At 39.5% G+C, this 18461-nt stretch overlaps 1 protein-coding gene across 2 annotated transcripts in view; it reads left to right on the forward strand.

The window, feature by feature from the left end:
• Positions 1 to 18461, forward strand: part of TOX (thymocyte selection associated high mobility group box) — a 295904-nt gene that overhangs the window by 140980 nt on the left and 136463 nt on the right. For both annotated transcript variants that reach the window (XM_045899001.3, XM_064588294.1), the window contains exon 2: positions 6417 to 6482. In XM_045899001.3, the coding sequence (XP_045754957.2) occupies positions 6417 to 6482 (66 nt within the window). The remainder of the gene's footprint in view (positions 1 to 6416; positions 6483 to 18461) is intronic.

The following is an 18461-nucleotide window of genomic DNA, read 5'->3' on the forward strand; positions in this document are numbered from 1 at the left end:
GCCTCAGTTTTGGCATCTGTAAAATGGGGAGCAATAATAGTCACCATAATTACAAGATAATTAGAAAAACTAACTGCCTTAATACATTCGATGTGATTCGAAAATGCCTGCAAAGGTGAACAAATGGCTTGAACCATCATGGCATCATGATCTTAAGTACGGAGCCTGTACTTCAAAGAAGATATAAGTGTTTGAGTTACAAGTTTATGCATAGCATTATTATTATTGACAATTTCAGTTATCGAAACTAACCAAGGCAACGCGATAGGCAAGTCTTCCCCCAAATAAGTCTATCACGAGGACAAAAATGAGATATAAATTCAGTTCCAAAAAAAAAAATGAGGCCAGATTCTAAGTTCTGGGCACAGTATTTGAGTTGTGGGTCCAGTAATCTCTCTCTGAGAGTGGCCAAGCCTTCCCTGCAGCCTCGCTATGCCCGGATCCTATTTCTTCCCTGTGCCATTCAGATCCGCAGCAGAGTGTTTACCACTCAAGTTCAAGTGACAGGAGTCTGCGGAAAGGGGTTTCTCTTTCCTGTTTCAGCTCTGTGTGCTCTCAGGTTGTAACGTGCGTCCATTCAAAGCCCCAACAGAGCAACTGCTTTCTTTGTATTCAGCCTGGCTCCGCGTGGAGGCATGTTACTTTAGACTATCTTGCATCAACACAGTCAGCCTTGAAGCTGGAGGATAAATAAACACAGATTCCCTCTCCGGTGTCTCCTGACCTTATTACTTGAGAATGGCAGGATGGGTACTAAGTGTAGGAGTTTGCCTTGCTCTGTTTTTATTGGCTACATTGTTCCTGTGCATGGGAACAGCAGTGAAAGCTATATGCTCATCTGCTCATTATCACCCTTCTGGTAGCTTTCAAAATGCTTTGCTTCAATGAAACAACAAAAGTCTTTGACTTCACTGCCCCAACTTAAGTTATTTCTTTCATTATTCAGAAAAAAAAAGGGGGGGGGGAAGATGACTTGTAATCTTATATTGAGCCTAGCAACATAAAAATAGATACTTTATTTTGAGGCGATTACCCTCCCTTATGATTTATTATAATGCATCTTCTCAGAAATGTCAAATTAACTCCCTGCTATAAACATTTCTACTTTTAGCTCTTAAAAAAAATCAAAGTATCAAATATTCCTTCAGAAAACACCCAGAAATGTAAGGTTTTCCCTTTTATAGGCGATACAATGCGGTACTGTTTCATGGAGTCTGTGAGGTTCTCCACCACCCCCCCAAGAGCAGTTTTTTGGGTTTCCTCTAATGGTTTCCCTAAAAAGATCCCGTTTCCTGTACCAATGCCAGTGATTGATTTATAGTTCACATTCTGCCTTTGATTTTTCTGGTTTTAGTGGTTTGGGTAGCCTAATACTGCCCATTTTTTTGCTCATCATTCACTATGTTCAGACAGTGTTGGATGTCAGCTTTCAGTTTTTAAATAGAAGATATAATAACTACCTAGTTTGAAAAGCTCTTTGGGATTATGGGTTTGGTTAATATCCTCTAAAAACAATTTCAAAAAACTGTAGTAGAAGATTATAAATGACTTTTTATGTGATTGCATCCCCTGGTGCTTTGAAATAAAAACACAATAAAGAGTATAAAAACACTTGGTCAGAAAGGCTAATCCTGAGTTGATGCCATTTACATTTAGATTTAAATAAGCCAGGCTCTTTATTCTTTCAAACTTTGCTTCAGGTTTTAAATTGAGAATACATGGAAATTAAAAGTCCTCATATGCTTAGATATATTTTGAAAAGTTATAATGCCTGAATTCAGTTGACTGCTAAGAATAATAACTGTGATAAACATAAGGAAAGGTAATTAGTTATTTTTAATAAAACAATTATTAATAATGTTCATCTAATATGTGGTCCCAGGTAAAGCAAAGCAGGGTCATTAATGTAAGAATGCAACAAGATTGTGGGTTATGCACCTAAGCCATGTGCCAATACAAAGAATCATAGAGCCTGATCCCCTGGTTCTATGAGTGATGGAGTATAAAGCAGCATGTCGTGGTGGCAAAGTCTTCTACTAGGAATCCAGACCTTGATTCTAGTCCCAGATGGACCGGGTGACCAATAAAAAGTCTGTTTTTCCAGTCATAACATGAGAGGTTCAGATATGAGGCTTTCATGGATCTTTCCAAGACCAAAAGTCTAGAGCTCTCTGCACTGTAATTCCATTTTAAATGACATGTGCCCACTACACAGAGGGCAGTTTAAGAATGGTGCATGTGGTCAAGGCCTGCTGGGAATCCCTGGAATCAGCTCCTGGAAGGGGTGTGGGTGGGGGGCGCTGTGAACAGTACCCCAATGACCTTAACCTGATGGGGTGTGTGTGGAGAGGGCGTAGGGTCTGGGGGAGGGCCAGGATCATGGCCCAAGAGTTGGTCCAACCACAAGGAGAATGACTAGGCCTGTTCTGACACACGTAAGTATTTTTGTTTGGCAACTCAAAATTCTTCAGAAAGAGGGCATATGCTCATTTATAGCCTGGCCTCTTGATTCTTGGCCAGTCTATATGTTTTTTCATTATACAAGTCTTGAGGAAGAATGACACCTAGTATTTGAGTAATGGTGTTCTAGCTCTCTCTGTACATTTTTAAAGGGCTTTTGCTTCTAGAGTAACCACTTTTAATCCACTGTAAAACTTTTAGCTGACCCCTTTCCAAAGCCTTCAAACCATTCTCTAAAAGTTGAATCTTCTTTCTCTTCTCAAGTGATCGCCTTCTCTAGGAAAGTAATCTATCTAGTCAAGCAAGTATTACTTAATTTTTGTTATTGAGACATTTCCTAAGGATGCACTATGCACTGGCCCTAAGCAATAGAGACACTAAAGGTAACTAAGATGTGCAGTGTGTCCTCTGGTAGCTCCCAGCTCAGTGCAGTTAGACTCCTAATAACAAAACCCCCGTGGAACCAGAGGGCTCCCTGGGAGAGCCCAGAGGCTGCAGACAGCCTAGCCCTGACCCAGGGAAACCACGGAGTGTAAGAAAATACCAAAGGGTGTAAGAGAAGTAGAAGGGAAGAAAGGCATTCTGGGCAAAGAGGTGTGAATGTATGTGGGATGTACTGAGACGCGGTGAGTTCAGGCACTCTCACAGCAAAATCCACACGGCTTCTGTCCCCCTAGAAAGCAGGCACAGCATGAAACAGATGTCATCCCTTCATGTGTTTCTACATCGGAGGTCCTCTAGAATGAAGCTGTTAGAGCTTCTTAGTTAGGGTTCACCAGAGAAACAGAACCAACAGGACGTGTGACTTGTTACAAGAAATTGTCTCATTTGACTGTGGAGGTGAAGAAGTCCAAAACTATAGCGGAGAAGCTGGAAAGGAGAGCCCGTGGGATAGTTTCAGTCCAAAAGCTGGCAGGCTTAAGACCCAAGAGCTGATGTTTCAAGTCAAGTCTGATGGCAGGAAAGGACTGTTGTTCCAGTTCAATCAGTCAGGTAGTAGGAGTTCCTTCTTACTCAGGAGAGTTAGCCTTTTTGTGCCGTTTAGGCCTTCAACTGATTAGATGAAGCCCACCTCCCCAGTAAAGAGGGTGGTCTTCTTTACTCATTCTACCAATTCAAATGTTAATTTCATCCAAAAATACCCTCACAGACATACCCAGAATGATATTTGACCAAATATCTGGGCACCCTGTGGCCCAGTCAGGTTGACACAAAATAAACCATCATCCTACCTCCTCTCAATACTTTGAGGCTTAATTAGAAATAATCTGGAGATATTCCACCAGCCTGATTACTAAATTGGCAGCTCACTATGATATGACTCTTGCTTTTTTTTTTTTTAATTTTTTTTTTAAAGATTTTATTTATTTATTGGAGAGAGAGTGAGTGAGAGAGAGCATGAGAGGGGGGAGGGTCAGAGGGAGGAGCAGACTCCCTGCCGAGCAGGGAGCCCGATGAGGGACTCGATCCAGGGACTCCAGGATCATGACCTGAGCCAAAGGCAGTTGCTTAACCAACTGAGCCACCCAGGCGCCCGACTCTTGCTTTTTTGAAAGTCTCACAATGCCATAGAATTTCTGGACAGTATCTCGGGGTCGAGATATCACCAACACTCTGCTTTGATAATTTATTGACACTATTTTCAGAATTGATAGCTAACTCATTGTTATAATTCAGAATCTATTTATATGTTCTGGTGGTTAAGTGCCTGTGCTGGAAAGTCAGGCTGCCTGCCTTTGAATGGCAGCCCTGCCTCGTAAGGGCTCTGTGACCTTGAGCATCTAGCTTAAATTCTCTGTGCCTCTGTGTCTTCCTTTGTAGAATGTATGCAATAATAATCCCTAACTCTTGGTTGTTGTGAAGATTGGATCAGTTAATACATATCAGTTAATACATGGAAAGCTCCAGGCAGGTGATGGGGACATGAAATGTACTCCAAAAAATAGCTATTCCCATAGTCACATACCTTTTATTGTAAAATGCTGTTTCAGCCTTGGCTCAACGTTAGTTAAGCATTGGTACTTTTTGAGGAAAGAGTCCTTATCAAGAGCAGTAATATTGAATATGCTCAATTAGCATACACTTTGGATAGACTCAAACCAAAACTTCAAAGTCTTAGTTGGCTTGAGAACGACACCAGATTTAGAAAATGAGTTAGAGATGATGAAATAGAAAGTAACACATTTCTAGAATATGCATAGGCCGTGGAGTATTTGATCCACTCCTCTACTTCTGTTCAGTTGAGTTTGTTATAGTCAGAGAAACTGTCCATATTTTAAATGGTTCTTTGGCATCTTAACATTAAAAACATTTGCAAACAAACCAACAGTGGGTGGGGGTGGAGAAATGCTGACTGATGCTTTTTGTCAGGTTTTGAGTTGTTAGCAGTAACAGGTGGATTGACTGGGGCTAGCCTATCTTTGGGTTGAAGGCATTCACCTGACTGATGGAAAAGCAACCTTGGGTAAGTCACTTGGACTCAGGGCTCCTGAGCCAGATGACAAAGCAACCAAATGTCTAGCTAGTCTTTTCTCAGTGTGCTATTTCTGACTTGTCCTCACAACCCCATCGTTCAATAAGTGATTGCATATCTGTTTAGATAAGTTTGTTCACAGAACATGAAATACATTTGCCGGGTGATGGGTGAGGAAATCCTTCGGTTCCTTGAATTTAACCTTGTGAGTGCTTCAGTGTCCTTAGGAAGGTCTTTACTTGTTTCTGTGAATCTTCAGAGCACCCACCTGCTGTAGGCTCCTGTTCAGAGGCTTTAGGGTATCCCAGTGTTTGTACAACCCTCTTATGTTAGCAGCTCAGAGGTGGTGGAATGCGAGGTCTATTAGCACAATTTTCTCCTTTTTTGATGATATATAAAATATGTCCATATTGCTGTGTATTTGCACCTCCATCGGTAATACTATTCTGTCTTGAAAAGTCATTTTTCAGATTTTCAAGTTCCCATGTCTGAGATTAGTCTGGCAATGAAAGTATATTCAGAGTCAGCTCTTTGAAGCTGGCTGTATTAGTCCACTTGGTTATTTCCTAGGGGAAATTCTTCTTCGAATTAAAAAAAGGAATGCTTTGCCCATTTATCAAATGACTAAAGATAGCTGGGGATTAAATCTGAATGGAGTGATTACTGCTTTCGAAAACCCAAATAATGAAAAGTATGTTGTTGTTGTTGTTGTTGTTGTTGTTATGTTGCCGTTGCTTGAACCATCCAACGGTTCTGCCATTGTATCCCCTGAATCTCCTCCTCCCTTCTTGTTCCCGACTCATTAATCCGTGTATGAATTTCTGTGCATCCCATCCGTAATACCAATATGAATTCTGTATCTCTGAAAAACTTTAAGGAGGGATGTTGAATCGCAGAGCTTGTATATTTTTACTGGTATTCATTGTCATGATCATTCTTAGCCCTGGTTGCAGTCCCACGTACTCTTTTCAAGTGTTACTGTAAAGTTAAAACTGTTCATCCTAAGGCTATTGCGATGAAGCCAGTTTTGGCCTGTTATAAAAGCTCTGCACTTTTTCATTTTTGAGAGCTAAACTCAGAAGGCTTTGAGCTGTGCCTTGGTATATTTGTATAGTGGATAGCACCATTCATTTAATACTTCATTACGACAGAACTGCAGTCCGTATACATGGTATGCAAAATGAGCCATTTTTGTTTTAAAACAGATTGCAGATGAAAGGAAACCATTCATTTCTTGCTTGCTTGCTGTAATTACTAGAGCACTAATTACTCCAAATCACTGACATCCAGGGTCAGGAAGGATGACAACAGAAACATCAAAGAAAAGATGGGGCTCACTTGCTATGACAGATTTTCCGCATTCCCAACCACAGTATTTTTTTTTTTTTTATGGCTACTGTTTTCCAGTTTGATGGTGAAAACAGCAACAACAAACATGCACACAGTCAAGATTGCTGAATGTTTACTATTATTTCATTCGCAGTTTGACGGTGAGAACATGTATATGAGCATGACAGAGCCGAGCCAGGACTATGTGCCAGCCAGCCAGGTGGGTTAATTAATCTTCTCTGCCTTGTTTCAAATTGTAATTAAACAAATTCAAAGAGTTGCATTGCAAATGAGTAGCACTATCAGTAACTGCTGCAATCAGGAATAATCATAATTTATAAACAAAGCATTTAAGCCTTGTTTCCAGTTAATGAGATAGAGCTGATAAAACACCGGAGTTGGCATTTGTTGAAAGATACTACCTTGTTTTCTCTCCAGAATGGCAAGCAGCTGTTTTGCCAGCATGATCTTTCCTAAACAGTTGTTTTACCTTTAGGAAATAAAGTCTTGACAGGTGCAGGTTATTTGTGCTTCTGACTATAGAGGAGTTTAATCATTATAAGCTACACGTGTCACAAAGAGCTTTAATTATCAACTATTGGGGCAGTTTTCAATACAATGTTATATTTGTAACCAAGATCACGTGGCCAGTGAGCGCTATGTGGCTGCTTTCAGAATCTACTGGGGTGGGTAGCTTTCCGGCCAAAATGCATGATCTGATTGAAACCTTTCAAGAGCACGTTTGTATCCATTTCCCTGGGAATTGTTGACAAGGTATTTAATCATGAGAAGTGACAACAAAAGTCCAATGAAAATGCAAATGGTTACCTTTATAAAAGTGAATTCTGGGATATTTATTTTTAGATACTTAAGACCAGCCCCTTTAATCCAGTGAGGGCGTTTAAAGCAAAATTGTAACTGCCGTAAGGTGCCAGCATAATGTAATATGTAAGGACACTGTGAGCAAAAATAAACACGTGGATAAGTGAAAGCGAGGGAGAGTTCATAGGAGCATTTTGTAGATTTGAACATTTTTTTTTTTTCTAGAATAGCAAAACCATGGCAGTTTGAAGTTTCATGTATCAGTAACTATGGCGTAAACCCTAACACAGGGGTTTTCAATGCCTTGCATAGCCGCCCAAAGATATTTGATAACTGGGATGGGTCGGGGGAACAGAGAACAAAAATAAAGCTTCTATTTTTCTTCATGGTGGTTGTCAGTGAATTAATCTAATGTATATGTTAGGGGTGCACTTTGTGAAGCTTTGAAATTTCTCTAAGAACAAAATGTCTTGTGCTTAACTCAAAACAGAGGCAAGCCTGCCTCTCCATGAACTTTGCATTTAGAAGTCATTACCATCACTGCCTTCCCTGGCAGACACTCTGGAAACCACACTATATGGTTTAGATGAGAAGGTCATCATTAAGTTCAAAAGATCCGGACTCCATTTCCTTCCATTCAGCTGAGTTGATCACTTTCAGAATACCTTTGGAAGGCTGAGCTTTGCATTTACAATTCTTACTTCGCTGAATTCATTTGGCTAAGTAGCCTCCGAGATCCATAGGTAGTTGTGAATAGGACTGTTTGATTAAAAAATGAAAAATGTTACTATTAATTTTCTTCTAACCATCAATCCCCAAACTGTACTGACAAGTTTAGTATTACTATTAGATTAAAGCAACCCAGTATCATCTCTTTGGTGCCTTTAGGGTTTTGAAGTGTAAGGGCTAATTGAATTTGTTTGAAACAGTAGAAACACAAACTCAATAAATGATTGCTGTTATAAAGCAGCAGCTCCCGTTCAGAGAATCATTATGTCCGTCTTAAAGACTTTTGGATAAAGGATTGGAAATTCAAAGCATATACATCATAACAACTTGGCTCCTTAGACTTTTAAATTCAAGTACAATGGATAAGATTAAGCCCCTGACTAAAATCAAACAACTAACATTATTTCTTTTAATATTTCAATCAGGAGTTACTAAGAATGTTTTAAATACCAGTGATATTTTATGAAAGTGTAAAGAGCCCCAGATACTTTTTGGGCTTTGTAAAGATATGGCAGGTTTGTGTGCCAGAAGCAAACTATTTTTTAATAATGTAGCACATATGAAAATGTTTTTCAAATGTGCTATTTTAAAAATTAGACTGATGCAAGATAATACATACTCTGGGGGAAATAAACTTTGCAAATTACATAAGTTGAATGGCCTTCGCTAAATTTTACACTTAACATTCCTTTTGTTTACTGTGTGTTTAGAGTGTGTTGTTCAAAAATTCATTACCTGGTATTCTTTTGGGGAATTTTAATCAATTTACCCCTTTCGGCAACCATAAATAGGATTTTAGTCATCTTACAGGAAAAAAAATAGTTTTATCCCTTTTCCTACATAACATCAAACATCTGCATAGTTCAGTAATCCAAGACAACTTGCCTCATAGCGTCACTCAACAATTATAATTCCTGTTCAATTTTCAAATCAGTACATGCTTTGGGACTTACAGACTAAGTTGCTAAGTAGCAACATATGGTAAACTACTCCTATGATGTTGCTGCAAGCAAAGCGCATAATTCTAAACTTGAAATGATTTTTATAGAAAGCCACTGCTGGAATGGCTCCAGAAATGGAAGTACACTGTAAAAATTAATGATATTCTTTTAGACAGTCCCAAAGGGCTCTTTGGCACTATCTACTGCATGCATTCTATACCTCTTAAGCTAGTGTATACAAATCCTTAAAATTTTTTGCATATAATTTTGTAATTGATAGGCAGCTTTTAAATTGAGTATACTACCTTATAATAAGCCTGACAAATATGCAATAAAAACCCATGACATTTCTACTTCTCCCTGGCTCCATTCTTGGAATATTGACTATTTTCCCCTCTATTAGCTCACTGTAAGTGTGCTCGAGCCAGGTCTAGCTAGCTCAGTACTTTATTTTATTTTATTTATTTATTTTGAGAGAGAGAGAGCGTGTTCTCTGCGGGAGAGTAGGGAGAGGCAGAAAGGAGAAGGAGAGAGAGAATCTCAAGCAGGCTCCACACCCAGTGTGGATCCAGATCTCACAACCCTAAGGTCATGACCTGAGCCAGAATCAATAGTTGGACGCTTAGGGGTACCTGGGTGGCTCAGTCGTTGGGTGTCTGCCTTCGGCTCAGGTCATGATCCCGGGGTCCTGGGATCGAGCCCCGCATCGGGCTCCCTGCTCAGCGTGAAGCCTGCTTCTCCCTCTCCCACTCCCCCTGCTTGTGTTCCCTCTCTCACTGTGTCTCTCTCTGTCAAATAAATAAAATCTTTAAAAAAAAAAAAAATAGTTGGACGCTTAACTGACTGAGCCACCCAGGTGCCCCACTCAGTACTTTAATTTAAACAGCACTTAATTTTTTTTTTTTTTTTACTATGCATAGAATTTGAAGCATGTGATGCAAGATTTCTTAGGGTGTTCCCAGACCCTGGCTAAAGGGGCCCATGTTGCTTGACACCTCATGAACTTGCAGATTCCCTCCTAAATAGTTTGTGGGAACATGTGAGCATGTTAAAGAAAGGAAAGCCAGACGTGAAGACTGGCTAACAGTCCTTCATAAACTCACTTCTTTCTCGTTCTTAACCTGTCACGTCTGTGTGACCAATATGGCAGAGTATACAACAGCAAGGCAGGAGGGAATTGGGCTTCCCAACTTAGCTCTGACTCTTCTCTAGAACCTTCCAAGCCCACTCCAACTCACATGCTATGTGGCCTTTCTCTTTCCTGAAAAAACTCAAGCCCCTTTCTCCAGGCCCTAGAATTATGGTACCTTTCATAGCTCCTTATATATGTGATTATACTCAAGATACAAGTGTTCATTTGAATTAAAGACATCAGAGGAAACAGAAGAGGAGCCTGAGTCTCTTGATTGAAGCTTTCTATGGCACCAAGATTATTTATTTATGTTTAGTTTTGAATATGTGCCATTACTTTTTCTCATTCTTTCTTCTTCTATGGAAATTTCTAGAGTATCATTTTCCATGGCTACCTGTTCATTCTGAGCTTTCCATCCACACTGGCAACACCCCCCCCCCACCCCCTTCTCTGGATACAGAAACATTCTCATGTATGCCTCAGTTGGGGTGCTGCATGAAAAAGGTAGAGAAGGACTGATCTTTTTTATCCAAGAAATAATCACTTGATGGGGGAATCAGAAGATTTTTCTAGTGTCAGGTCATGGAGAAGCTTAATTCTTAAGAAAGTTACCTGATTGCACCATATTTTCAATAAATCACTTCCTCCTTGACCTTGGCTTTTACTCTGCTAAACCATGTCCTTCTGTTTGGTTTCCATTCCTACTCCCTGGCTTCCTTTTTTCCTTCCCTCCTCCCATTCCTCCTTTCTTCTTCTTACTCTCCTTCCTTCCTCCTATCTCCATGAATAGTTATCCTTTAAGCTTGAACTAATATTTATTGTTAATTCTGAGCATCATGGTAAACCCTAACTATTAGTGTCCTGAGCTGAGATCTGATTTAGATTATTTTCAGGTCGTGATCAGGTTTCCCTGTCCCTTATCCGGTCCCTCAAATCTCAAGATTAAAAAATAACAGTGATAAAATAGAAGCAATATTATTTTTCCCAGAATCTTAAAACCAAGCACTTAACACACTTTTCCTATTCCATCTTTTGAATATAAAAGTTGAAGGGCATCTATATATTTAGGGCAGTCCTCTCGTGTGTGTTTCAGGTTTGATTTCTAACTCCACTGGGCACCTGTTCCTGACTGCAGCTTGGACTCCACATATTAATTCATCAAATCAAAATTCATCACCTCCAACCTACTCCCTCGCCCCTCAAACTTCTTTTTTTCCTGTATTGCCTATAGTCATAAGACTTAACACCACCTACCCAGTCATCAAGACAGAGACTTTGAGAGTCTCCCTTATCACTTAGCCCTGAGTTAGTGTTGTAATTAGATAGTGTTGATTCTACTTTTTGGCGTAACTTTTGACTCTGTCTCCTCTTTCCTTCTACATGATTATTGCTTGAGTCCAGGCTCACAGTTTCTCATTAATTTCTCTCGTCTCACCTCCACCTTTCCATTTCTCCTCTCCCTGTTGCCAAATGATCCAAGTCTCTTCCCTCCTTACACACTGCCAGGCCTCTCCAGTTGGAGTTGGAGTTATCGATGTACATATTTGCCCCTCGGTGGCATGTAGCATACTAGAATTGGTACCCATTTCCTTGTCTTGCCCACCTGATTGTGAGCTCTTGAAGACAGGACTTGCCCTTGTTTCTTCCTGGATCTCCTGTGCCTTGAGTGTCTGGCTTCAGAAGTATGCAATATTATTTGTTGAGAAACGAGTAAGTGATCAAAATATTTTGTGTGCATTTTTTAAAATCACATTAACTCCTTGGATTTTCTGCTTGTGATGATTTTCAGTCCCACACTGCAGCCATTTAGCAAAGCTGGCCCTGCCCATTTCATTCCAGTAGCTTCTCTCCACCTGGGTGCCGATACCTCAACACATTAACAAAAGGCACCAGTGCTCCCGTCTCCTCAGAGAATCATTTCAAGTACAAGACTCAAAGAATTAATGTGATAATAAACTAGATCATAATAGGCAGTTATTCCTACAAGAATTATTGTATTGCTATTTGTCATAAGCAATATAATGGCAGTGGAACCAAGAGGACTCTCCAAGTTCCTCTTTGTACATGAATTTCTTTAATCTACTGTTAGAATTACAGTGTTTTGAGGTCTGCAAATGTATTAAAAGCTATATATTTTTAATTACATGTTTTTCTAATGAGAAAATTCTCTAGGTTAGAGTGTAAATGAGGTATGAAAAACAGGTCTAAAAGCATAATATTTTAAAGAGCATTTTTGGGGGAAAAAAAAATCTCTTGACTATGGGCCATAAAATTTCCATGATTGTGACATAAATTTGAACTATAAATTAGACCAATTACTTTTAGATTGGTTCCTTTTGGCAGAAATTTCAGGAGTAAAGTCAACTTGACTTTTTGACCATTGACCCAATAAAATGGCAGAGCCGCCATGCTTTGAGTCATCTAGTTAGTCCAACAAAGTCTGGCATCTTAACAAGCCCAAACTAGTTACTCAAACCAGTCTTCAGCGTAACATTCAAATGATTACTCTGCGCAGTCCCGGAGGTATTCATTACAGACAAAATTGCTCTTGTTGCCTTGATAGAAGCTGAGTTTTCAATGGGAAATGAAAGGATGCCTGGAAAAATAGGCCACCTAATTAAGTTAAACTACTCTAGCATTTGGCTTGACATCTTCATTACTCAAAATTAAAAAGATGCTTCACTTGAGCACACAAGTTACTATTGTTTATGTTGTTTTCTGCCTAAATTGGCTTCTTACATGGAAGTCTGTTTTTCAGAATTATATCTTGAAATAGCTCACATATTTCTTACAGTTTATAAAAATGTCTTTTTTTTTTTTAAGATTTTATTTATTCATTTGAGACACAGAGATACAGAGAGAGAGCATGAGCAGGGGAGAGGCAGAGGGAGAGGGAGAAGCAGGCTTCCCGCTGAGCAGGGAGCCCGACGCGGGGCTCGATCCCAGGACCCTGGGATCATGACCTGAGCTGAAGGCAGATGCTTAACCATCTGAGCCACCCAGGTGCCCCTATAAAAATGTCTTAATAGCTGTATGGATTGTGAACATGGGTGCCATACAAATATATATCTTAGAGCTCTTGGTAGTCAAGCACACATCAGTCTCTCTGCATATTTTCTTGATCATTTGCATATTAGTAGCATTGAAATTTAGATAACTTTTTACCCACCCAGACTTGACTATTATCATCGTCATCTATATTAGTGGGGTATTGGCTCTGTTAGCTATAAAGATCAGTTACATGAGAAACATGGATTCCTCAAAAAAACCTTAAGTAGACCGTAAGATTTAAACTGAAATTCATTTGTCCAGTGGAAGTGTTTTATATCAACCTCTCTAGCAGAGCTATTTTGGGAACATAAACACATGTAGAGCACGCCATCCACTGATTGCCAGTTCCCACTCATTGACACTAATGAGGCAGCTGACAGGTTAAATGTTGTGTATCATATACATTTCCAAGCTGTGGGATTTGTGAATATAAGACTCATTTTTTATTTCACAAAATGAGTGTTTGTTGCTGAGTATGCTTGAGAATTTTATGGTAATTGTCTAATAGTATGTTTTTTCAAGCATTAGGGAAATGCATTTCAGTGATAAAAACGATGAAAATATCTGAGTGGAATAGCATTAGTGGTAAAAAAAAAAAAAAACAAAAAAAACAAACAGTTTCTCCAAAAATATCGAGCTTCGTTTGGAGGATGGTTTGATCAATGGGCAACTGTCTAGTGACACCAAGACATTCTGCTCTGGGAAGGGGTGCTGTGACGTCAGGACACCACCTAACCGGGTTCTACAGTTGCATTTGATCCATTTGAAAACAGCGCGTTGGCTGGTTCAAAATTGTACTTTGTAGATTTTTTTTCTTTAGCGTATGAACAGTTATGAAAAGCTCAATGATCCTTCCTGTTAAGTTTTGCAATATATAACATGCTAGATTTTTTTGTCTGGCACTTACTGTAGCAAACCTGTCACTAAAGAATGTCTAAAAAAAAGGTATGGTATTTTAAGTTAAGAATAGAGATATGTTGAATGATGTCATCTGTCTATGCCAACTCCATTTCCAAGACACGTACAGATAGTTCTAAACAAACACTGAAATTTTATTATGCCAATATGTCAAGTAGAAACGATTTTGCCCATTTTTAGCATAAGAACACTGAGGCTTGGAAAAGCTGAGTTTTTTTCCACCCACCCATACCTCTCCTGAGACCTCCTTCTTCATATCCTCATCTGTCACCTAAACACCTTTAAAAAAGTGTCAAGTTTCCCTTTGCAGTTTCAGTTCCTCGGTTTTGGAGGAGACTTAGCTAGACTTCCCAGAAACACAAGGTTTCAGTTTAATCTTTATGCCCATCCGTATTTTTTTTCTTTCTCCTGTGTTTTTTTTTTTCTGCTCTGTGTTGTTTCACAGTTTAGCTATAAAAATGTATGACTATAACCCTGATGGTTTGAAATTAATTGATGACTGTCTTGCAAAATAGCCTCCATGCGCTCCTTGCTGCTCCTTGATAACATTGTGATCATTGTTCCCTGTTGCAAGCAAAGTCAAACAAATGACTTCTTAGTCCTACCATCAAATCATTCAAATGGAATAGGCTGGTCTGAAGGGCTCCAAGGGTCATGATTTGAGACCGATAATGAAGCCTTCCCTGTCTGCAACTGGGTCTCCTTGCATTTCAGAAGGCTCTCCTTCAGGAAGAGCTAAACCTACTGTGAGTTGTTATTCTCTGAAGGCACAAAGCAGAGTGGCCTTGGAAGAATGGGAGGGAGAGAGGGGGCAGGTAATAGGACTGCAGGGGTGGGGCAGGGCTGGTAGCCCCAGACGGAAGTTGCCTTCAGGGAAACCTGGACTCCTCTGCACTGTGACTCCTGAGCTGTTTATTTCTTATGCTGACTTCAATTAAACTTCTTGCTTGTAGTGTTAGTAGGAAGCTTCTGCTTGGCTAGAAGTTTAGGTTAGCCCTCCCCTCTCCCCAAGATAATGAATGAATTAGATCCATAATAGTAATAAAAGCTGTCGCTTGGCAGCTCCCTGTGTCTGGCAAGGGACTAAGCAAAAGCTTTGCATACATTATCTCATTTAATCCTTAACAACAGTTCGGTGAAGATGACAGAGGTAAAGTGATTGGCCAAACGGCAAAAAGCTAGTAAATATCAGAGCCAGGATGTTGCCCAAGTCAAATTCCATCCTTGCTCAGCTAGGCTCCATTTTATTTTAGCACTTTAAGGTTAAGACGTTGATGGACTAACCTCAACCGCTTGGTAGGACTGAGATAACTGCCCAGTACTGTGACCTGTGTGTGGGAATATTCTGAAAAATACTAGTTTGAACCAAATGAAATTGCGAATATTTGACCATCATTGGCTAACAAAAGCAGCAATTTCGTATTCCAATTTCGGTTTCATATTTCATACTTGTTTAAAGACACATACAAGCTGTACAAAGGTGAGGTGTTTAAAGCAGTGCCTGCCTGCTTCTTTAATTTACCCAGAGCAGTGATTCCTTCCTTCCGGTCTTTTCCAGCCTTTCCTGCCCCTTTGCCTCCACTGCTGTCCTCTTTCCTCTGAATTCTCACTACTTTTCTTACCCGGGCCTAATACACTTTTCCCCACCCTTCACACTTGTCCTTCTCTCCTCCAGGAGATACACAAAGTACAAGAGGCCTTCCCATAGAGCATCCCTCCTGCTGCTCTTCCCCAGGATCCTGCTCCTGGGTAACTGAAGGACGGGGGTTTAATCTTCATGAAACTGAGGCAATTGTTTCCAAATGTTCAACTGTTTTTTTCCTTCCATGTCCTTATCTTCAGCTCCCCTTCAGTGTAAACTTTCTTCCTAGCAAAGACCCTAGGAAGCGAGATGCTCCTCAAATATTCAGGGATCCATTTGCAATTGTTTCCTGGCCAAAAGGTAGGACTTGCCTATGAGAGTATGCTGAGTAGAAACAGGAGCTCCTCTTTCCTTTTCCTGGCCCCCTTGACTGAGGGAGGAACAAATCAAGAGCATAAACCAAGCATAGACCATCTGTTTAGTTCTCCTCCTCTGCTGATCTGGCTCCTTTATGAAGAATATGAGTCTACATACCCAACATTTACTGATTTCTACACAACGGGCAAAAATGATAAGAATGGCCATAAACACATGCAACATGTATTTTTAAGTGTACACATAAAATATGTACGTATAAAACTAGGCCAGTGCTGAATGCTCAAGTCCATTCTGGCTGCCTGCGTATGATTTAGCAAAGAGAAAATGACCGTAAGCAAAAGTCAACTCAACACAGGTTTTTTTCAAAAAGAAAATATATTGAAGCTTAAAGACCATAAATGTTTCAAGATGGCATATTAAAGCCCAATGCATTTTATTTAGTTATTATATGTATAAAAAATAAATCTGTCGCTATGCTGGGGGTGTCCTCGCTGCCCAACGAGCTCTCGAAATGCAAGCAGATCATTGAACCTCTGTGAACCTCATTTTCCTTATCTGTAGAGGGAAGGCATAGTCTTCAAGGTCTTCTCTTGTGTGAGCATTCTGTGATTCCATTTGAGCATAAACATAGAACTCTAGAACATTATCCCAAGAAAAAAATGCATAAGGTTATTCATCACAATATGGTTCATAACAGAAAAATCAGAAACACCCTATATGTTTGGTAATAGGGAACTGAGAGAATAAATTATAGAACATGCACACCAGTATATAACTTGCAGCCATTTAAATAATAATGTAAATGATATTTATGGGCATGGAAAATCATGATATATTTTCAGTGATCAGATTAAATAACATCATGGTATAATGACCATAATAAAAAATGATAATGTAGCTAACATTTATTAATTGCTTGTATGAGCCAGTATTTATTCAAATTATTTGTATTATCTCATTTATCTCATTTAATCCTGATTACCTTGAATGAATTGAATACAATTGTTATCCCTATTTTACAGATTTGGAAACTGAGGCTTAGAGGGAGTAGGTACTTATACCTACTAAGCGATCAGCTGAGATTCACATATGCATTTCTAGCTTCAAAATCAGTGCTCCGTCATCTGACTTTTAAAACAAAAACCCGAAACAAAATAGCAAATATGAACTATAAAGAATCTTGAAAGATACACATGTTTTAATAGTGGGTTTTTTTTCTGAGTGGGTGAACTGAGAGTGATTTCTTTTCATATATATGTTTTTGGTTAACATGGATTATTTACAAAATAAAGCAAAAACATGTAGAATTGAATCTCAGAATATAGGAATTCAATGTGAGAACTGAAAACCTCTGAAAAACTAAAAAAATTATAGCTGCATTTGTACATAAAATTGTATGCTAAACAATGAAATTTAAATGTTGTAATCACCTTTTAAATACTCAATTTGGAATGATACCTGTTACCAGAAGAACATCCTTGGGACCCCAGTAGGGTTCCAGAAGTAGCTCTTGTACCTCAATCTGCTCTTCCTAATCATTCATGTGTAGGTTGTGGCTTGTGGAGGGGGGAGTACGTTATTTATTTCCCAGAAATTTGTCTTTTGTGTTTTGGGGGGTTTTGTTTAGCCAAAGGGAAGGCTCATATGACAAGAGCACACAACGCCTGGTTTTAAAGTGTCCCCTAAAAATGCAGCTTGGAGGGGCACCGCTGTGGTGGCTCAGTCAGTTAAGTGTCTGACTCTTGATTTCAGCTCAGGTCAGGATCTCAGGGTTGAGGGATCAAGCCTCACATTAGGCTGCTTGAGATTCTCTCTCTCCCTCTCCCCCCTCCCTGCTTGCGCTCTCTCTCGCTGTCTCTCAAATAAATAAATAAATGAACCAATCCTGGCCCTAAGAAGAGACAATATCAGACATTCCCCAGGGCGGCCTCAAGTCAACCCTGTTTTCTGGTCTCATTCAGGCTTTGCACACTGGGTTTTCAATTATGAAAAAACACAATCCAATAAAAACCAGTCTCACTGGGGACTGAGTTGGGCTCAGTACCCCAACGTTTGTTTTGGTCAGTGGGACCGATCTTGCCCTTGACGTTTCCTTAGAAGACCTGACCTTGCTGTTGAACCTCCTTGGCACATTGTCCAGACTTGCTCATTTGCTGACTTTGTGATCTTCCCTTGATCACATATTGCATTTCAAGAGAAGTGTCTGATATTCAGGCCCTGTTATCAGGGTAAATCTGCTTATAACAATCCCTTCATCATCCCAGCTTCAAGTAATTCCACTTTCATTCACACTCGACACTTCAAACATGCTCTTTATTGGGAGCATATGTTTTTATACATCTTCTAATTCACTTCCTTTATAACAAGCTGCATCTTATAGTTCTTTGTATCTCAAGTCACACTTTGCAGGCTGCCTTACACATAGTAGGTACAGAGCAAATGCTTCTATGGCGGATGAGCTGCTCATTACCTTTTACTTAACACAGGGTACAGAAATTAATGAGCACAAATAAAATAAATGTACTTTCTGCCAAAAAATTGCATTTTGATAACTGTTGCTTGAAAAATTAGTACATTGTGTGTTTTTAAATGAAGATGATTTATTGCTATTGTCTGACATGTGAAGAAAGACAAAAACATTGTTTG

This window comes from Mirounga angustirostris, unplaced genomic scaffold (genome assembly GCF_029215605.1).
Source record: "Mirounga angustirostris isolate CCGP_5_RB_7025 unplaced genomic scaffold, mMirAng1.0.hap1 SCAF_4, whole genome shotgun sequence".
Lineage (NCBI taxonomy): Eukaryota > Metazoa > Chordata > Mammalia > Carnivora > Phocidae > Mirounga > Mirounga angustirostris.